General features: G+C 34.3%; 1 protein-coding gene across 4 annotated transcripts in view; it reads right to left on the bottom strand.

Moving 5' to 3' along the window:
* The window catches only part of smtnb (smoothelin b), a 100,194-nt gene that overhangs the window by 12,878 nt on the left and 68,997 nt on the right, over nt 1-18,319 (bottom strand). For 2 of the 4 annotated variants that reach the window (XM_073839433.1, XM_073839434.1), the window contains exons 11-18: nt 6,135-6,308; nt 5,723-5,798; nt 5,512-5,544; nt 3,060-3,230; nt 1,545-1,607; nt 614-677; nt 353-526; nt 145-265 (exon numbers count right to left, since the gene is read on the bottom strand). In XM_073839433.1, coding sequence (XP_073695534.1) covers nt 145-265; nt 353-526; nt 614-677; nt 1,545-1,607; nt 3,060-3,230; nt 5,512-5,544; nt 5,723-5,798; nt 6,135-6,308 — 876 coding nt within the window. The remainder of the gene's footprint in view (nt 1-144; nt 266-352; nt 527-613; nt 678-1,544; nt 1,608-3,059; nt 3,231-5,511; nt 5,545-5,722; nt 5,799-6,134; nt 6,309-18,319) is intronic. The other 2 variants (XM_073839435.1, XM_073839436.1) reach the window with 1 other exon arrangement.

Below are 18,319 nucleotides of genomic sequence, written 5' to 3'. Positions count from 1 at the left end.
TTTGAGCTTCATAGCCCCATATTTCATTTACTTTTTTTGCAAGCACATGCTAAAGAACTCTGCTTTATGGAAAAAAGTCTGGCCAAAATGCTTTAGGACAACTTGAGGGTGAAAAAATGAAAGGATCTGATTTTCTCCTGTTACCTCGTAGGAGCGGGTCTTGGATCTGCACCAGTCCAGCAGCATCTGTTTGATGGAGTTGGCGTTGGGGACACCAAAGCTTGTGGAGCGCTGCACCTTGTTTACTTGAGTAATAGCCGAGTTGCTACAGGCAAAAAGAGAAACGCTGTTGAACAAGTGACACTTCTCTGAGCAAAACGAGTCTGAAAGTGTGTTAAAAGCACAGACTCACCCTCCAGAGCCTCCAGTGTTCTCCAGCTTCTCGATCATGGCTTTTCGTGCCTGTGCTGCAGATGTCTTGGGTAACGACTGAGCCCTCATCAGCTCTGTTCTCTCGGCCTGTCTGCGATCGAGAGCGGATGATCTGCTGGAGCTACGAGACGTGTTGTCTTCCCGGTCAAAAACACTGAAATAAACAGAGAGGAAGAAGTATATAAGAAAGAATACGTTACAGAATAAATCACCTAGACACTGTGTTATCTAAAGCACTCACCTGCCGACTTTCCTAGTGGATGTGGTGCTGGAGTAACTGTAGGACTTTGTTTGCATTGTTCCCTCTGATGAGATAATGAGAGGAAAGATGGTTTGATATGGATGCTGGTTGAAATTCATACTAAAAACTGAGCAGTGTTGGGGGTAACGCATTACAAGTAACGCAAGTTACGTAATAATATTACTTTTTCCAAGTAACTAGTAAAGTAACGCATTACATTTTAATTGACAAGAAAATATAACAAGAAAAAATAAGTTAATTTTTCCCCCCATTTATTGATTAAAAGCTCTCCTGTCCCCATGTTGAGAGAAATTGTGAGTAAGATGTTACTTTAGTTCTAGAATAAATGTGAACATGCATTAATTCATCTCGCTCACTAAAAACAAGATACAGTATTCCTCCTAATTAATAAAAACAGTGATATTCAACTTAGAATATGATGCAAACCTGCAATAATTAAATATGTTAAATAATACAAATATTCTTTATGCATTTAATCCCATTTTATTAACCGATGTCTTTGCTGCCAACCTTCGATGATCCAATTCATCCATACTAATAAGAAACAACTATTTAAGATAATCTAACATTTGTTTTCCTTTTTTTTACTGCTATAGAGTTGAAATTTTTTCTTCTGCGGTCTACTGTACATACATCAACTTACTTTTCTCTAAGCTTGAGGCTTTTGGTGTGAAAAGGCTTTTACATTTGCCAAAAATAGAACTTTTTATATTAAAAACAAACAAGCAAGCCCTGCCCAGATTTAAAAAGTAACGCGAAAGTAACGTAACGCATTACTTTCCATAAAAAGTAACAAAGTAACGTAATTAGTTACTTTTTTAGGGAGTAACTCAATATTGCAATGCATTACTTTTAAAAGTAACTTTCCCCAACACTGATACTAAATGCAAACAGAGTTTAGTAAACTCACTGTCTGTCTTTTGAACATAGCTGGACTCCATGATAGTGCTGCGGGACGTCCTGCCGGTATCATCTGCACACACAAGCAATGACAGCGTTGTTGTAGAATCAAGCAGCATTAACCAAATTGAACCCCCAACCAGATAAGTCTTCCTAATGCACTAAACTTTCTGCAATTCCAGTCACTGTTGACCCAGTGAAGCGTGATCTAATGAAAGAGTTGTAACTTAAAGGACAAGTTCACTTCCAGAACAAAAATTTACAGATAATGTACTCACCCCCTTGTCATCCAAGATGTTCAAGTCTTTCTTTCTTCAGTCGTAAAGAAATTAGTTTTTTTGATGAAAACATTTCATGATTTCTCTAAATATAGTGGACTTCTACGGTGCCCCAGAGTTTGAACTTCCGAAATATTTTCCCAAGTTGCAGTTGTGTTCTCAAATCTGCTACTTCAGAGTCATTTTTGTGGCTTTTTTCTAAAGTGTCTTTGTTAAAGTTTGACCTTTTCTAAGTATTGCCTATGGTTTCTTCTAAATCTGCTTCTTGTCAATTGGAACAGCAGTGCACGATTTTGACTTTTAAACATTTGGATGTTTTGTGTCCATTTCCCAATTTATGAACTGCACTTTTGCCTTCGTTTTCACTTCACATTCACGCAAACCTCTTTCTGCATTGATCATGCAACCAGTATTTTTAATGTTATGTTGCATAAAGTTATGTTGCATAAATTGAAGCTGATTTGTTGGGAATATCATTCATATCATATTTGGTATCTATTTCTATCATATTTGGTATCTAATGATATTGGTAAATGGTATGCCCCCGAGTTTGAACTTCTAAAATGCAGTTTAAATGCAGCTTCAAAGAGCTCTAAACGATACCAGTCATAGAAGAAGGGTGTTATCTTTAAAAAAAAAAAAAAAAAGAATTGACAAATTAGATTATTTTTAACCAAGACAAATTTCAAGACAGTTAGGGTAGGTAAAAAAACTCACATCTCATTTTCTTCAACTTTAAAATTGTCCTACATCGCTGTTTTACCTTTGTATGTAAAGGTCAGATAAAGTCAGCATAACATTGTGTGTAAAGGGTCATTTGATACCCAGGTTAATTACACAATAGATGCTATAATGTAAATTTTTTTAAAATGTTGACATCTCATTAAAAAAAAAAAAAAAACTTTTAGTTGGGTATTTTAATAGTCTTAACTTTCCTGTACAAAAAACTATGGATTTTTTTGCAGGTCAGAACGAACCTGAATGCAGTTTTAAAGGTACACAAATACTTCATTATTTTATAGGAGAGTTTTACTAGTGAGCGTTTAGTTGGAGGGCTCTTGTAAAAAGCAGTCTGCTGACCTGTCTCCTGATATTTAATAGACCCTAATTAATTCCTAGTCTCTTGTAAAACTAAACAATGACCGTTTTTGGTGCAAAATCTTGAACATAAGCCTTAGATTTTAAGTGGACCACAGGGGGAAAATAAACCAAAGCAAGCAGAGTTCACTGCATTCCAGCCGTGCTACCTGAATGGGAAACGCGATTGGTGATGTGACTGATGGAGCCGTCAGCGGAGCGCTCCATCTTCTTCATCACCACTTCACTGCTGTCTGCACCCGCACGGGGTTTCTGAGATCTGTCCTCTCGCTGCTGCCTGAGCTCCTGCAGACGCAGATCTCGCTCCTTCTCTCTCTGGTCTGAGAACAGGGGTGAAATAAAACAGCGTCAGGATGAAGGGAAGAAAATAAAGGATGGAGGAGGGATTGTGGATGATTGACATGGGTGATCTGAATAGGGAGTGTGTCCAAGAAACCAGTTTAAAAAATGTTTTTCCAACTCTAGTGACACAGAAATCACACACTTTACAACCAGTCTCACATCTTAGATTAACAAGTAGGGGTGTGCAATATTTAGCATTGTTTTAATCTGCCAGCTGACATGTTGCTGTTTTCCTGAATATCAGCACGATTGCAAATTGTGATATTGATTTTACACAACATTTCAATAAACATATGGTTAATATCGTGAGTTACATTTTAGAAATATTATCAATATTATTCATAATCAATGCTCTATTTTTTCGCCAAAGAAAAGAAAGATAAAGTATAACTTGTGTGTCTCAGAGGAAACAGGAATCTGCATTATTAAATTGCGTTTTTGAACAAAACAGGTGAGTGATTCAATGACTCATTCCAATCAACTGGTTTGAAGGAACAAAATTAAACACTGGGCCGAAGGTTGATTACCGAACACGTTTTTTTGTGTTTGTTCCCCCATGTATTTTGCCAATTTTTTTCACTATTGCATAAATTAAACAGCCAATATTTGCTTTTTACAGTTTAGTCTTGCTTTTCAAAGAAAAAAATCAATTACAAAACAACAATTAAAAAATATTTACTTAACACTGAACATTTTTACCATTCTGGTCGACATTATAGCCTACCAACAATGCACATTTTAACTTAAAATTTTAATTTAATAAGTTAGTAAAATAACATTCTTTGCCAATTTTTAAAACCCCCTTCTTGAATCAGGCATGTGTTTTTAAATGTACAAATAAATACAGCTTTGCTGAGCAAAGGAGAATGTTATAATAAATGTATTAATACAGCTGTTGTAATGATTTTTATCATTATTTTTGTCTTGCAGCATTAGTGCGCGCCTCTATTTGATCACATCACATCATTGTTCGGTTTAATTTATTCAGTCTTTCTGCTTCCAAAAGAGCTCTTTTTGCTATTTTCAGCCAAGTAATTTCGGTTGCCGAACATTCGGTGCATCCCCAGTAAATGCATTCATTCCACCTCTGAGCTGCATTAAATAGTCTGTGTAAATACATATAAATGTCACTTTGGTGCAGATTCTGTGCACCACTGATTCAATTTGATTGGTAACAGTCAATGAATTAACTGATTAAATTTAAGAATTTGAAGAATATGCATACGCACAGAATATGAACATCTTGTCCACAGCAAGTCTAAACCAGCCAAGGTATTTAGATAAAATATTGTATAATTTTTGACAAAACCCCAGAACATACAAACATACAATTTTTAGTTAATATTGCACACCCCCACTTTAACACATGAACATACAGTGGCATGCAAAAGTTTGGGAACCCTTTGCAGAATCTGTGAAAATGTGAATAATTTTACCAAAATAAGAGAGATCATCCAAAATGCATGTTATTTTTTATTTAGTACTGTCCTGAGTAAGATATTTTACATAAAAGATGTTTACATATAGTTCACTAGAAATATAGCTGAAACCATTAAAATAACCCCCTTCAAAAGTTTAGGAAACCTTGGTTCTTAATACTGTGTTGTTACCTGGATGATCTATAACTTTTTTTTGTTTAGTGATAGTAGTTCCCAAGTCCCTTGTTTGTTCTTAACAGTTAAACTAAGCACTGTTCTTCAGAAAAATGTATCTTTTGCACATTTGAACTATTTCCAGCAGTGACTGTATGATTTTGAGATCCATCTTTTCACACTGAGGAAAATTGAGAAACTCAAACACAACTATTAAAAAAGGTTCAAACACTCACTGATGCTCCAGAACAAAGAAACACTATGCATTAAGAGTCAGGGGGAAGATATCCAGATTTTTCTTATTTAGTTAAAATAGCATTTTTTTCTATTTAGTACTGCTTTTCGGAAGAAACAGAAGATGTTTTCCAAAAGACAAATTAAGTACAATTCACCTTTTTCAAATTCAAAAAGTTTTCACCTCCGGCTCTTAATGCATCGTGTTTTCTTCTGGAGCATCAGTGAATGTGATATGATAACAAAATACATACACTTTCATGCAATATGACCAGATCACACCAATCACACGTAGCACATAAAAACTACACACCATAGCTGCAAACACAAACCAAGTCTACAGCAAAATGAAGCCTAACTGACCCTTCACCAAAGCCCTGGGTATTAGCAAAGGGTCAGTGGGGCAAAAACACACACAATCCAGAAACCCTACCCATTTCCTCCAGGGTGCATCCCAACCTAGACTCTGAGAGCAAAGAGAGAGAAACAGCACTCAACAAAAGAAAAGTAAAGAAGACAGATCGTCTAGCACTGAGAACTGAAACACTTTTTATGCATAAACCCCTCAGAATAGAGAGAATAAAGAAAGAAGAGAAGAAGGAGAGATGAGTGCTGGACAAGAAAACAAAAGTAGCAATATTCACCTCGCTTTTTCTTTCGCAGTTCTCTCATTGCAGTCCTGATCAATTTCCTTTCTTCAAAATCTTTGCAGTCATCAAGCTGTGAAAACAAACAAATCCCACCACAAACAAACCATTTTATTATTAAAATAATTAATAATAATAATCTTTAAAAGAGAAAACAGGGTGGAATATGATCAGGGAATGCTGTGAGCCGATAAAAAAATTAAAGCATGAACTTTTGCAACGGTTGCAATTGACTTCCACAGTATTTTTTTCCCATTGGCTACTAACAACTGTTTGGTTACCAGCGTTCTTCAAAATATCTTCTTTTGTGTTTTCATCTTTGGGTGAACTCTCCTTCTAAAAGTGTGTTGTCTGCATGAGCATCATTTATGTTTTGGTGATGTTTGTGTATAACAGCAGGAGAAATTACCATTTTGTCTAGGATCTCCTCGTCTTCAATCTCCTGCAGCTTCTCTGAGGTCAGCTTCTCAGTTTGCACCTCAGTTTTGATGGAGGTCATGGATGAGCCGTTAGGAAGCACAGGAACGTCACGGGACGCCTCGCTCACAGATTCAGCCACCAGAGAAACGGGCTCGGTCTCCATCTGTGTTTGTGTAGGGGAATAAAGACACCAACATGACACCTGAATACACGATACATTATAAATGTACAGTGTAAAACCAAAAAACATCATTTTAAGGGTAAAACACTGTCAATTTTACTTGCATATACAGGTGCATCTCAATAAATTCAAATGTTGTGGAAAAGTTCAGTAATTCAACTCAAATTGTGAAACTTGTGTATTAAATAAATTCAATGCACATAAACTGAAGAAGTTTAAGCCTTTGGTTCTTTCAATTGTGACGATTTGGCTCACATTTAATAAAAACCCACCAATTCAGAAATTCATTTGATTGGTTATATGTGACCCTGGACCACAAAACCAGTCTTAAGTCGCTGGGGTATATTTGTAGCAATAGCCAAAAATACATTGCATGGGTCAAAATTTTTGATTTTTCTTTTATGCCAAAAATCATTAAGAAATTAAGTAAAGATCATGTTCCATGAAGATTTTTTTGTAAAATTCCTACTGTAAACATATCAAAATGTAATTTTTGATTAGTAATATGCATTGTTAAGAACCTAATTTGGACAACTTTAAAGGTGATTTTCTCAGTCTTTTTGATTTTTTTGCATCCTCAGATTTCTGATTTCAAATAGATGTATCTCGGCCAAATATTGTCCTATCCTAACAAACCATACATCAATCTCAGTTTTGTCAAATTTAAACTTATGACTGGTTTTGTGGTCCAGGGTCACATATAAGGCAGTGCCTAAAAGCGATCAGTGTGAGTGAATATAAATTGACGGTTTTCATTCATTTTTACATTTCATTTTAATTGTGACAGCAGTAATACGTTGTTTAATTGTGCGAGTGCATTTTATTGCCCCTTTGCCTTGAATTTATGTTTTTTGTTTTGTTCATTTTGGTGGCATTTTTACCACAAGCCCTTAGGTTTCCGAATTTCCGACCCTGATGGTGACATTTTATATCATTCTACGGTAAAATACTTTTACATTGATAGTTTTTTGGTGTAACAAGCCATCTTATAATTTCCAGCAAATTGACATTTCCAGAATTTCCTTGTGTGACAGCTCACATTCGATGTTTTATGTAAACATTTAAACATTTTTACTGTACCTAAAAACCTGTAAAATCTAAAAAGTTGCTACCATATTATTATTTATTTTATGATAAACAAACGTCCCTGATTTTTTAAGCTACTTATAATGTAAACCAATATATCCAAAGAAATGCTGATTAAGAAATGCATTAAACAAATAAATGGTGCTGCAGCGGGGTTTCTACAGATATGAACAAGTGAAATTTAGGACTTTAAAGACCATAATACCACCTTATATGACATTTAAGACCTAATCTTGTAATGGAAATACACATTATATTACATACATACAGAATATGTAATATTTTATGTGTTTAATGTAAAAAGAAAACTCAATTTCAAAACTAAAATGTCATTAATAATATTTATTACTACAACATACAGTGAACTTTTCATATCAGCAGACAATATTCCACACAAAAATAATTTTATAAGCAATATTTCCATCAGTGTTCAACTTTAACAACTTAATTTTTTTTTTTTTTACCTTTACAAAGGCCAATTTTTTTTTACTTTCTAAATGTATGCATCACCTTCAACAATAAATTCTATAGGGCTGTTACCAGGCAGATTAAATCATTTACACTGTAAAGTTACAAGTGTGATAAATAACATATAAATAATGTTTTAAATACATTTATGAAATGTTTGGGGGAATTTTCATTCTGTCCAATGTATAGTCATTCGGTCCGTCAGACTGAAGATATTTTAGTGGTAATGTGACCAAAAATATTTAAGACCCATCGAATCTGAATAAGACATTTTAAAACTTTTTAAGGCCTTTTATTAGGAAAACATTAAGACATTTTAAGACTTTTTAAGGACCTTCGGACGCCCTGTGCAGGGCTATATAGCATAAATGAGATCATTGATTATTAAAAAAGGCCCATCAAAAATTATCGTGGACTTGTAACATAAAATTTCACCATACATGGCTTTTAGGTTAAAGAAGAACTTAAGAGTTCCTCAAAGTCCTTTATATGGTAAAAGCACACACACTAATAGTTTAATTAAAATTCATTTATTAAATTTGTAATTTTTTTTACTTTGTTCGATTTCTCTGATTTTAACTTTAAGAATAAATGGCTTACTTTTAACTAATTTTTCATTTTAAAATTCATATGCATAATATTCAAAGCTTTTATCACCGCAATTGCAGAAAGATGCATGCAAAATTTCATAATGCTGACAGACAGATGCCTGTTATCTTAAACTACGACACTAAAACAGTGATGACATTTATAACTCCGAACAGCTAATCTCTAAAGCGGGCTATAATCGACAGCAGCACAATTGACATCAGGATTTAAGAGCAGAGACAATAAAAATAGCCATCTAAAAATAAAACTAGTGATGGAGAGATGGGCAAGAAAGAGCAGGGAGCGGGTGAAACCCGTAGAGCAGAAAGAGGAGATGGAAAAAGGGGCTGGTGGAAGGGAGAGAATGTTTCTGAATCTGATCTATGGCTACAGCTGTGTTTACACAAAAGCCGTGGAAGCTCGCTGACATTTAGGCAGGAATGAGAGAGAGAGAGAGAGAGCTCAGTGATTTCTGTGAATGTCCCTGAGAGCCTCAGACCATTGCTCTCATCCACGTCACACTCACAGCTTCAATATCTCTGCTTCAATGAAGCGCCGTGGATGTGTAAAAAACAGCACTTTGAGACGATAGAAAATCAGGTATCCACGGGAAAAATGCTTATGATAAAGGCAAAAAATGCACAACTCTTGATCTGCATAAATCGCTCAATGCAGGGTTTAGCGCTTGTTTTTTTTCCCCTGGAAAAACAACTTTAAAGATGCAATGAAAATACATCAGAAAATGTGTTTTTTTTTCTTAAGGGGAGACACTGTTTTTTAATGCACCTGTCAAGTTTGAGATTTGGGCGTTTTGGTGTTTCATAAAGAGTTTATTCAGACTAGTGTAAAGAAAACACCCAAAAGACACTGTTAAGTGTTCCTTTTATAGCACTTTATCTATTTGTGCCAATAGATTTCAATTACAATCCATATTTTTAAAGTCGGTTTACTCAAAATGATTTTTTTCTCCTAGCCTGAGCCATAAATCTCTACTTGAGTAGCACTTACACACAACAAACTTTACATTTTTATTCCTGTCTATATCCTGAAGGTTTTTACAAAGAGATTTGTTCATATATAATTTGCTTGAATTTTTACATTTTATTCCCCCCAAAATGGTTTTCTGTCTGTTCTACGTTTTTCCTGAATTATGGAGTGAATAAACAAGAATTTTTAAACTGACTTCATTCAGTGTTTAGATTTTTGTACTAGAAATGTATGCAAATTAGCGCATATTTCATTAAATAATGACTCATTTGCAAATTTAAACCTAAGATTTTAGAAAACTTGTAATACAAAAAATGTTTGCAATTATTAATGTAATCAATCAACTGTGTAAGTAAGGTGATAACTATTAGTAATTTTTTTACCTTATTCACCTGCAGTCTCACCTAAAAAAGCCTAAAATACATAAGGACTCTTATTTTGAAATCTCCATACTTTACTGCATGTTGGCTGCTTGCTCAAAAAGAAAGATAAAATATGCCATCTTACAGCCATCTACAACAAGGTAAACACTGTCATAATTCATCAACAGTCAATCATTAGCAATTATTTGGCAAGTATTCACTGATTATGAACTAATCTGAAACCGCAAACCTGAGGAAGATGAAACAGTGCCGTGTTTATACTTTGAAATGCGCAGTGCTTATATTTACTAATGAAATCGTTACATTATCTTGATCTCGATTCCTATTTTTCTGTCCCTAAATTTAAGACCCATAAAATAATAATTATGGCTGTTCTAGGAACTGTTTTATTTGCACACATGCTCCTAGACATTTTACAGTCTTCACACATCTATTTTTAGTCGCACTGTCAAACCCTGCAAAGAACCAACTGTTACGTCAAATCAGGTAAATGCATTAAGGGTGTTAAACGAATTTAACAGCATTAGACAAATTTAATTAATCTCATAAGGTAATGTGCTAACTTTGGCAGCCCTATAAAAAACAATTAACTGGTGTGCAATGCAATGCAATGTAAAAAAAAAAGCAATATAATGCACATCAGCAAACACTAAAGTTGAGACACATGCAGAAACAGACCCAAATACCCAACGCAAATCTTGTGCCACAACGAGTTACCATCTTTTTACCTTTTACTAATCCCAGCTTAACAAGGCTTTGCTTCACACTAGTAAATTCAGACAGGTTTTAGCCCACTATTTTTATTACATTTCAGCAGTGTGCAAACATCACTACTGTTTTCAAATCTAGAAATCTTATATTTACTCTAGCACATGCATGCAAAATTACTTTCCTGCTCACTGAACTGCTTGAACTATCGAGAGCGTAACTTACTGTAGCCCTAAATCAAGAGATCCCTGGAAAATCTGATCTGACTGCATCAAATCTCTTCCTGGAAGCAAAGTCAGACACTAAGACTTTCAATTAATCAGACATAAATGGGCCATATGATTCATTTAGCTTTCAAATCCATAAAATCCATTCAAAGCATAAGTTAAAATTAATTATTCATTTCATACCAGATGGGATCGTTGACAGTAAGTCTGTGTGTCTATTTGTGAAGACAGAGCTGAAGTATGGCACAAGCTTCAATGAAGCCGTTAGTATTTTAAAGGTTGAACTCAAACCCCTACATTTAGATGGTTTCCTTGGCAGATTTTCCAGTCCACGTTATTCACCACAAGTGCAGATGACTAATAATAATAATACATAGTGGAAAATGATTGCAAAACCAAAGCCATCCAAATGATGACAGCAGATTCATGAAGGGAAAACTTTTTTGGTCATTCGTAAGCATAAATATGCAAAATACTACTTGTTTCAATTGGCAAATGCTTGGAAAATCCATCTTTCTGAGTCACAGTTCAGCTACTTGATGAAATCATTTTTGCAAACCGCGAGCTAGACGTCATTGGTGGCCAATGCATTGCTATAAGGTTGCTTATGTGTTCCGAGTAGTCAATAAACGGACTCAAATAGCAATGGGAAAATTGCAGTGAGGTAAAGAGTACTCAAAAACCATAGTAAACCATAGTAAGTAAAAGCACAGCCAAAATGACTACGTTACAAGTCACCAATTCCAATACGACTTGAGTAAAAAGTCTCAGAGGCTCTGATTTTAACAGTACTTGAGTATTTTACTCATATTGCGTGTAGGCTCAAAGAAATACTAGTCCTCAACATCTAAGAGAAATGCCAGTGAAAAAACAGGAAGCAGGTCATTCATGTGGAGAGCTATCAGATGATTGTTTTCAAATATCTAAATAAAACTAAACATCTACAAACACTGAAGTGTCAGCTAAGCTGGAGTACTCAAAAAGGCCAGAAGTAAACCAAAATCTTTCAAAAAGGTCTCATCTAATACGAGTCAAAATCTGCTACGGTGTAATAATGAAACATTACGTTATAATACGTGATTTTTCATTCTTATTTACAACAGGGTCTAGATTTTCATGGGTTAAAAATTTTTTTTGTTAAAGAGACCAAAAAAAGAGATAAAAACAACTGTGCATCAAAACCACTTCTTTCCTTGATTTTCAAAAGTCAACGAATTTGCGACAGCTCAATGTAAATGCAGTTATATTTACGAGAAGCAGAAACCATAACCCTTTCCAACATTCAACAATGACTGTATGATTTTAAGAGTCATCTTTTCACACTGAGGACAACTGAGGGACTCATATGCAACTATTACAGAAGGTTCAAACACTTACTGATGCTCTAAAAGGAAACACAATGCATCAAAGCCAGGGGCGTAAACTTTTAAACATGAAGACGCTTACATTTTGCATACATATCAATTTTTTTTAGTACTGCCCTTCAGAAGCTACAGAAGATACTTACAAGTTTCCCAGAAGACAAAAAAAAGTTACATTTACCCAGATTTTAAAATTTAAAAAGTTTTTACCCCGGCTCTTAATGCATGGTGTTTTCTTCTGGAGCATCAGTGAGTGTTTGAACCTTCTGTAATAGTTGCATATGAGTCCCTCAGTTGTCCTCAGTGCGAAAAGCTGGATCTCAAAATCATACAATCATTGTTGGAACAGGTACAAATACACAAAAATTCCGAAAACCCAAAGAATTTGAGGGGCCTGAAGGATTTTTCTGAAGTACAGCAGGTAGTTTAACTGTTCAGGACAAACAAGGGACTCGTAAACAACTATCCCTAAACAACAAAATAACAAACAGCTGAGGATCATTCAGGTAACAACACAGTATTAAGAATCAAGTGTATGTAAACTTTTGAACAGGGTCATTCTTAGAAATTCAACTATTATTTTCTCTTGTGGACAATATGTAAAAGTTTTTTTTTTTATGTGAAATATCTTATTACGGTCAGTACTAAATAAAAAATAACATGCATTTTTATGATCCCTCTTATTTTGGTCAAATAATTAACATTTTGCAGATTCTGCAAGGTGTATGTAAACTTTTGACCTCAACTGTATACTTTTTCCAAAAAGTAGAGAGTAAAAGTTTCTAATATCTTTATATTTTATGCAGTAAAACTACAAAGTAGCCAAAGAGATACTTCAGTACAGAAAATAATCTCAAATACATATTTATACACACAGTTTTCATAAACAGAATTCTCTCATTCATAAGCATAACTACTATGTTTCAATTTGGCAAAAGCTTAAAATATCCATCTTTCTGAGTCACAGCTCACCTACTGGATATTATTTTTTTTATTAAAAAACCACAATGCTAGGTGTTCTTGCAATTAGTGGTAAACTGGCCCAAATCAAAACACTGAATCACATCCCAATGCAAGTGTTTTTAGCTCAATTTAAATTGCAAATTTTAATTGTTTTTCTTAGCAAAACTACTCATGTTTACATTCTGCTAAATGTCTGGAAATAGCTCTCTTATACTACCATGCTATTGCTCCGTGAGATACTGCCGGTTGAGGACGACACAGATGATGTACGGCAAATGGCAGCGAAGGTAGGCGGATGTAACACTGGGTTGACTTCGCCATCAGACGGATCCACATCTTGTTCTTGCGTCAGTTTCGGTTCAGGCAGTCCAAGGGCTTCACAAAGCGCCATTACTTGCCTTGCAAGTTTCTCCTGCTGGATCCTCAAGCTCGCGTTCTCCTGCCGTAAGACGGCGATGGCCTCGAAAACAGGCGCAACCTGGGCTGTCGCTTCCTCCAGACGTGCTTGTATACTTTTGCCGAAAACCTTCAAATCGCAATGTACCTCCTGCACGACTCGCTGAAGATTGAGTTCCAGCTCATAAAAGCGTTCATCCGTCACTTTTTCGTCTTCATCGTCCGCAACCGTCTGTAACAGAAGGTCTCCGATCACGGCCTCCAGGCCCGACTCGGCACAGTCTTGATCCAGATTGTCTTGGAGGCCGACTTGGTCGCCTAGATCTGGTGTGGGGTCCAAACTGACACCAGGCATTGTAATAACTTTTAAAGCTCCAATAATTGAAGTTTATGAGAACAATCAGAGCAAATCGCCTTGTAATAGTTACAGGCGACACAAAATACACCTAACTTCGAATCCCAGTTGAGACAAATCCCAGCTCTTTATACCTCACGCCGAACCCCCATCAGCTGTCCAACGCATGAGCCAATGGCGAGCCTTGGAATTCTGTCGCCATGGCAGCTGGAGGCCCCAGAGCCCCCGCTAACTCAGGTGCCACAGTCATCTATTTATCAACAGTGGCCATTATTCCAGTGGGCAATCGCCCATAAGCCCCCGGCTCTCTTTTTTTAGAGCTCTTGTCCTTCACACCTTTCACTAGCAGAGAACAAAGTCTGCAGAGCAGCGGTGAACAATGTGACCACATGCACATACTGCAAATCCAAGGCACAAATGGTTTATGAACGATCTTAAACACTAGATAGGGTTGGGTTGCACCAGTTTGTAAGTTCTTACGTAAATTGGAACCCAAGTCCACACTAGACGTTTAGTAACTAGTAGATAGTTTGTTACTGTACTTTATTTGTTTGCACCATTACTTCTCAAGGCAGAATACAGCTAGCAGGTTGTAAGAGCTCCGCAAAGTAACACATAGTCGTGTAATATGAAGTTTAACCTGATTTTAGGAACCAATACTCACTATTAACTATGACTTTTTCCCTCAATAAACTCCTAATTTGCTGCTTATTTATAGGAAGGTAGTTGTTAAGTTTAGATATGGAGTAGGTTTAAGGCCATGCAGAAAAGGGGATTAATATTTGTTAGTTTATAGGTAGAGATATGATTCAACTAATTTAATAGTGCAACTCAAAAATATTTAGTAATGGATAAGTTACTTAGTGCCTCTTTATAACAAATCTAAAGGCTAAGTTGTAACTTAAAGTTGCACTTTAAACTCATGTGATGACTGTTTTCTTACAGTTATGCTTGTTGTGTTTGTAGACGCTTCAAAAGTAACTTATCTATATGAGACCATGGACCACAAAACCAACCATAAGGGTCATTTTTTTTTTAAATTGTGATTTATACATTTTCCAAAAGTTGAATAAATAGGTTTTCCATTGATGTATGGTTTGTTAGTATTGGAGTATAGTATAGTCGAGATTCAACTATTTGAAAATCTAAAATCTGAGGGTGCAAAAAAACCTAAATACTGAGAAAATTACCTTTAAAGTTGTCCAAATTAAGCTCTTAGCAATGCATTTTACTAATCAAAAAATTAAGTTTTGATATATTTATGGTAGGAAATGTACAAAATATCTTTATGGAACATTATTCATACAAACATTTATAATTCTGACCCATACAATGTATTTTTGGCTACAATTAAACCTGTACTACTTAAGACTGGTTTTGTGATCCAGGGTCACATATAATGAATTCAAGCTACACTGAAACTGAAGTATTAAACTGAAGAACTGACAGGTCTTTTTTCGTATTACTATATGACTTATATTTAAGACTAATGGATTACTGAAAAAAGCACAGGGACCTGGCGCTATTGAGCCATTGTTGATGCTTGGAGGCAGATCTAATAATGATTTTGCAGTGGTTTGTATAAAAGTGATGGGAGATTCCCATTTTGAATAAAATTTACATTAAAAACTTGGTTTGTAACCTTTCAAACAGTACTAAAATGTACACTTTAGGTTAAATAAGGTATAAAGAAGTACTTTTTAGCCTTACTAACTAACTAAAAGTGGCAAAAATTTTCCACCACATTACAGAAAAACCCTCTACAAGCAATTCATTGAAAGCACTTCTGTCCTGCGACACGTTTCAGATTTTTGGCCTTGATTTGACATAGTGCAGCAGGTGTATCATTAAAGAGCACTTTAGCTGTCATCAGGAAATTTTGCGTGGTCAAAACCACCTCTGAACTTCTTTACCCAGATGACAGATCATTCAATAGCATGACTGCGTCAGCATATATTTGAGGCTGAGACAGCTATTCCAATCGGTCTGGTCTCATTCGAGCAACAATGCATGACCCTCAGACTTACTGACAGCCATGCAACTAAAAATATCTGGCATAGTTCAAAACAGAGCATCTAAATATACCACCGCAAGCTGTCAAAGAGCGGCCACAAAACAAACCCTGCAAAGAATGCAGGAACGTAAAAGAAGGTACAAAAAAGCAGTACTTTGCTGGGAAAAGTTTCAAAATGTCTGTTTGTCTTGGAATATCATCTTACAGGCATGAAATTAAAAAGTTAGTTTTTCTTTCTAGGAATGGGCCGTGAAAAGTACAGGTTGGCATTGTGTGGTGGATGTCCAGAAATAGTCAGTGACTGTGGTTGGAAGCTCGCTGAATAGCACAGATTACTTTAGACACAAACAGAAAGGTTTTAAATAAGTATGTTCACTAGAGCTAAACATGGCATCAGTGAAGTTATTCCGTTATACAAATACTACATGTGTGGCATGTCTTTTGTTATATTTAATTGTGGGCGATATACAGGTTTAAAATAAAAATATGGTATGAAATTTTTGTACAAAAAAAAAAAAAAAAAAAAATTAGTTTGATGCTGCGACACGCTTGATATATAAAAAAATTGGTTATATCTTAAGTGATCATAAATGTTTATAAGGGATTTTGGATGTGTGTCAATGCAATGAATCTGTGTGTTAAATCTTAAAGTGACACTGTCATGAATGTGCATCGAAGACTAACACGGAAGAGAAATACTAAATGTTAAATACAGTTGTTATTTTTCCACACAGAAAGTATTTTTATAGCTTCATATCATTAAGGTTGGAGCACTGATGTCACATGGACTATCCCGAAGATGGACAAAGGTCTTACGGTTTTGGAACGACATGAGGGTGAGTAATTAATGACAGAATTTGTGTTTTCTTGGTGAACTATCCCTTTAATCAAACAAGAAAATGACTCACTGCACTAATCTATATTTTTTATAACTTATACAGTGAAGACTATGCAATTTATTTTTATGATCACTTTAACCAATTTCTGTAGTATTTCTTACTGATAAAACTTCAGATAATGTGAATGAAATAAAAAAAACTTCTTAGAAAAGTATTCGTTTTTGCTGGAAATGTCAAAAATGACATTGAGAAATGTGAAATTTCAATTTTGTGGAAACTATGATACAAAGTTCAAACGAACAGCATTTATTTAAAACAGAAATATTTTGTAACATTATAAATCTTTACTGTGTCTTTTGATCAATTTAACGCATCTATGTTGATTGTCTAAAAGTATTAATTTCAGTAAAAGAAAAATTTATAAAATAATATTGTGTGATAATATAATGTTTCTTATATACATTCGATTCATATTGCAAACTCTTTACTGTGTCTTTTGATCAATTTAATGCATTATGTGGTCTAAAAATGTATTTCGGTAAAAGAAAAATTAATAAAAATAATAATATTGTGTGACAATATTGTGTTTTTATATAAAAATGATATTAAGAAATGTGACAATTCATTTTTAACAATGATACAAAGTGAAAAAAAAAACATTCATTTGAAATAGAAATCTTTTGTAACATTATAAGTCTTTACTCTGTCTTTTGATCAATTTAATGCATCTACGCTGATTAAAAAATTATTTTAGTAAAAGAAAAATAATGTGTGACAATATATTGTGTTTTTCATATATATTTTATTCATATTGCAAACTCTAGTTATATTGGTGCATATAAATAATTAGTTCATTGTAATAAACAACATTTATTTGAAATAGAAAACTTTTGTAACATATATGTCTTTTGATCAATTTAATGCATCTATGCTGATTAAAAGTATTCCTTTCAGGAAAAGAAAAATGTATTAAAAGAATATTGTGTGATAATATAGTGTTTCATATTTATTTTATTCATATTGCAAACTCTAGTTATATTGGTGCATTTCAATAATTGGTCACACATTTAAAAAAATCCTTGTGTTCATTTTGTAATACATTTTTACTGTATTCTGCTGTTGTATTAAAAGCTTGAAAATATGCGTTGCTGTCAATGCAAGGTTAGAAAGCCCGCGGATTTCATTAAAAATATCTTAATTTGTGTTCCGAAGATAATAAAAAAACTTATTCAAAAGTATTTGTTTTTGCTGGAAATATCAAAAATGAATGAAATTTAAATTTTGTGGAAACTATGATACAAAATTCAAAAGAACAGCATTTATTTAAAACAGAATTATTTTGTAATGTTATGTATATATATAAAATTTAATGCATCTATGCTGATTAAAAGTATTCATTTCAGTAAAAGAAAAATGTATTAAAATATTGTGTGATAATATAGTGTTTCATATTTATTTTATTCATATTGCAAACTCTAGTTATATTGGTGCATTTCAATAATTGGTCACACATTTAAAAAATCCTTGTGTTCATTTTGTAATACGTTTTAACTGTATTCTGCTGTTGTATTAAAAGCTTGAAAATATGCGTTGAATGAAATTTAAATTTTGTGGAAAC

The sequence above is a fragment of the Garra rufa genome, chromosome 5 (assembly GCF_049309525.1).
Source record: "Garra rufa chromosome 5, GarRuf1.0, whole genome shotgun sequence".
Taxonomy (NCBI): Eukaryota; Metazoa; Chordata; class Actinopteri; order Cypriniformes; family Cyprinidae; genus Garra; species Garra rufa.
This window is presented reverse-complemented; position numbering and strand designations above follow the sequence as displayed.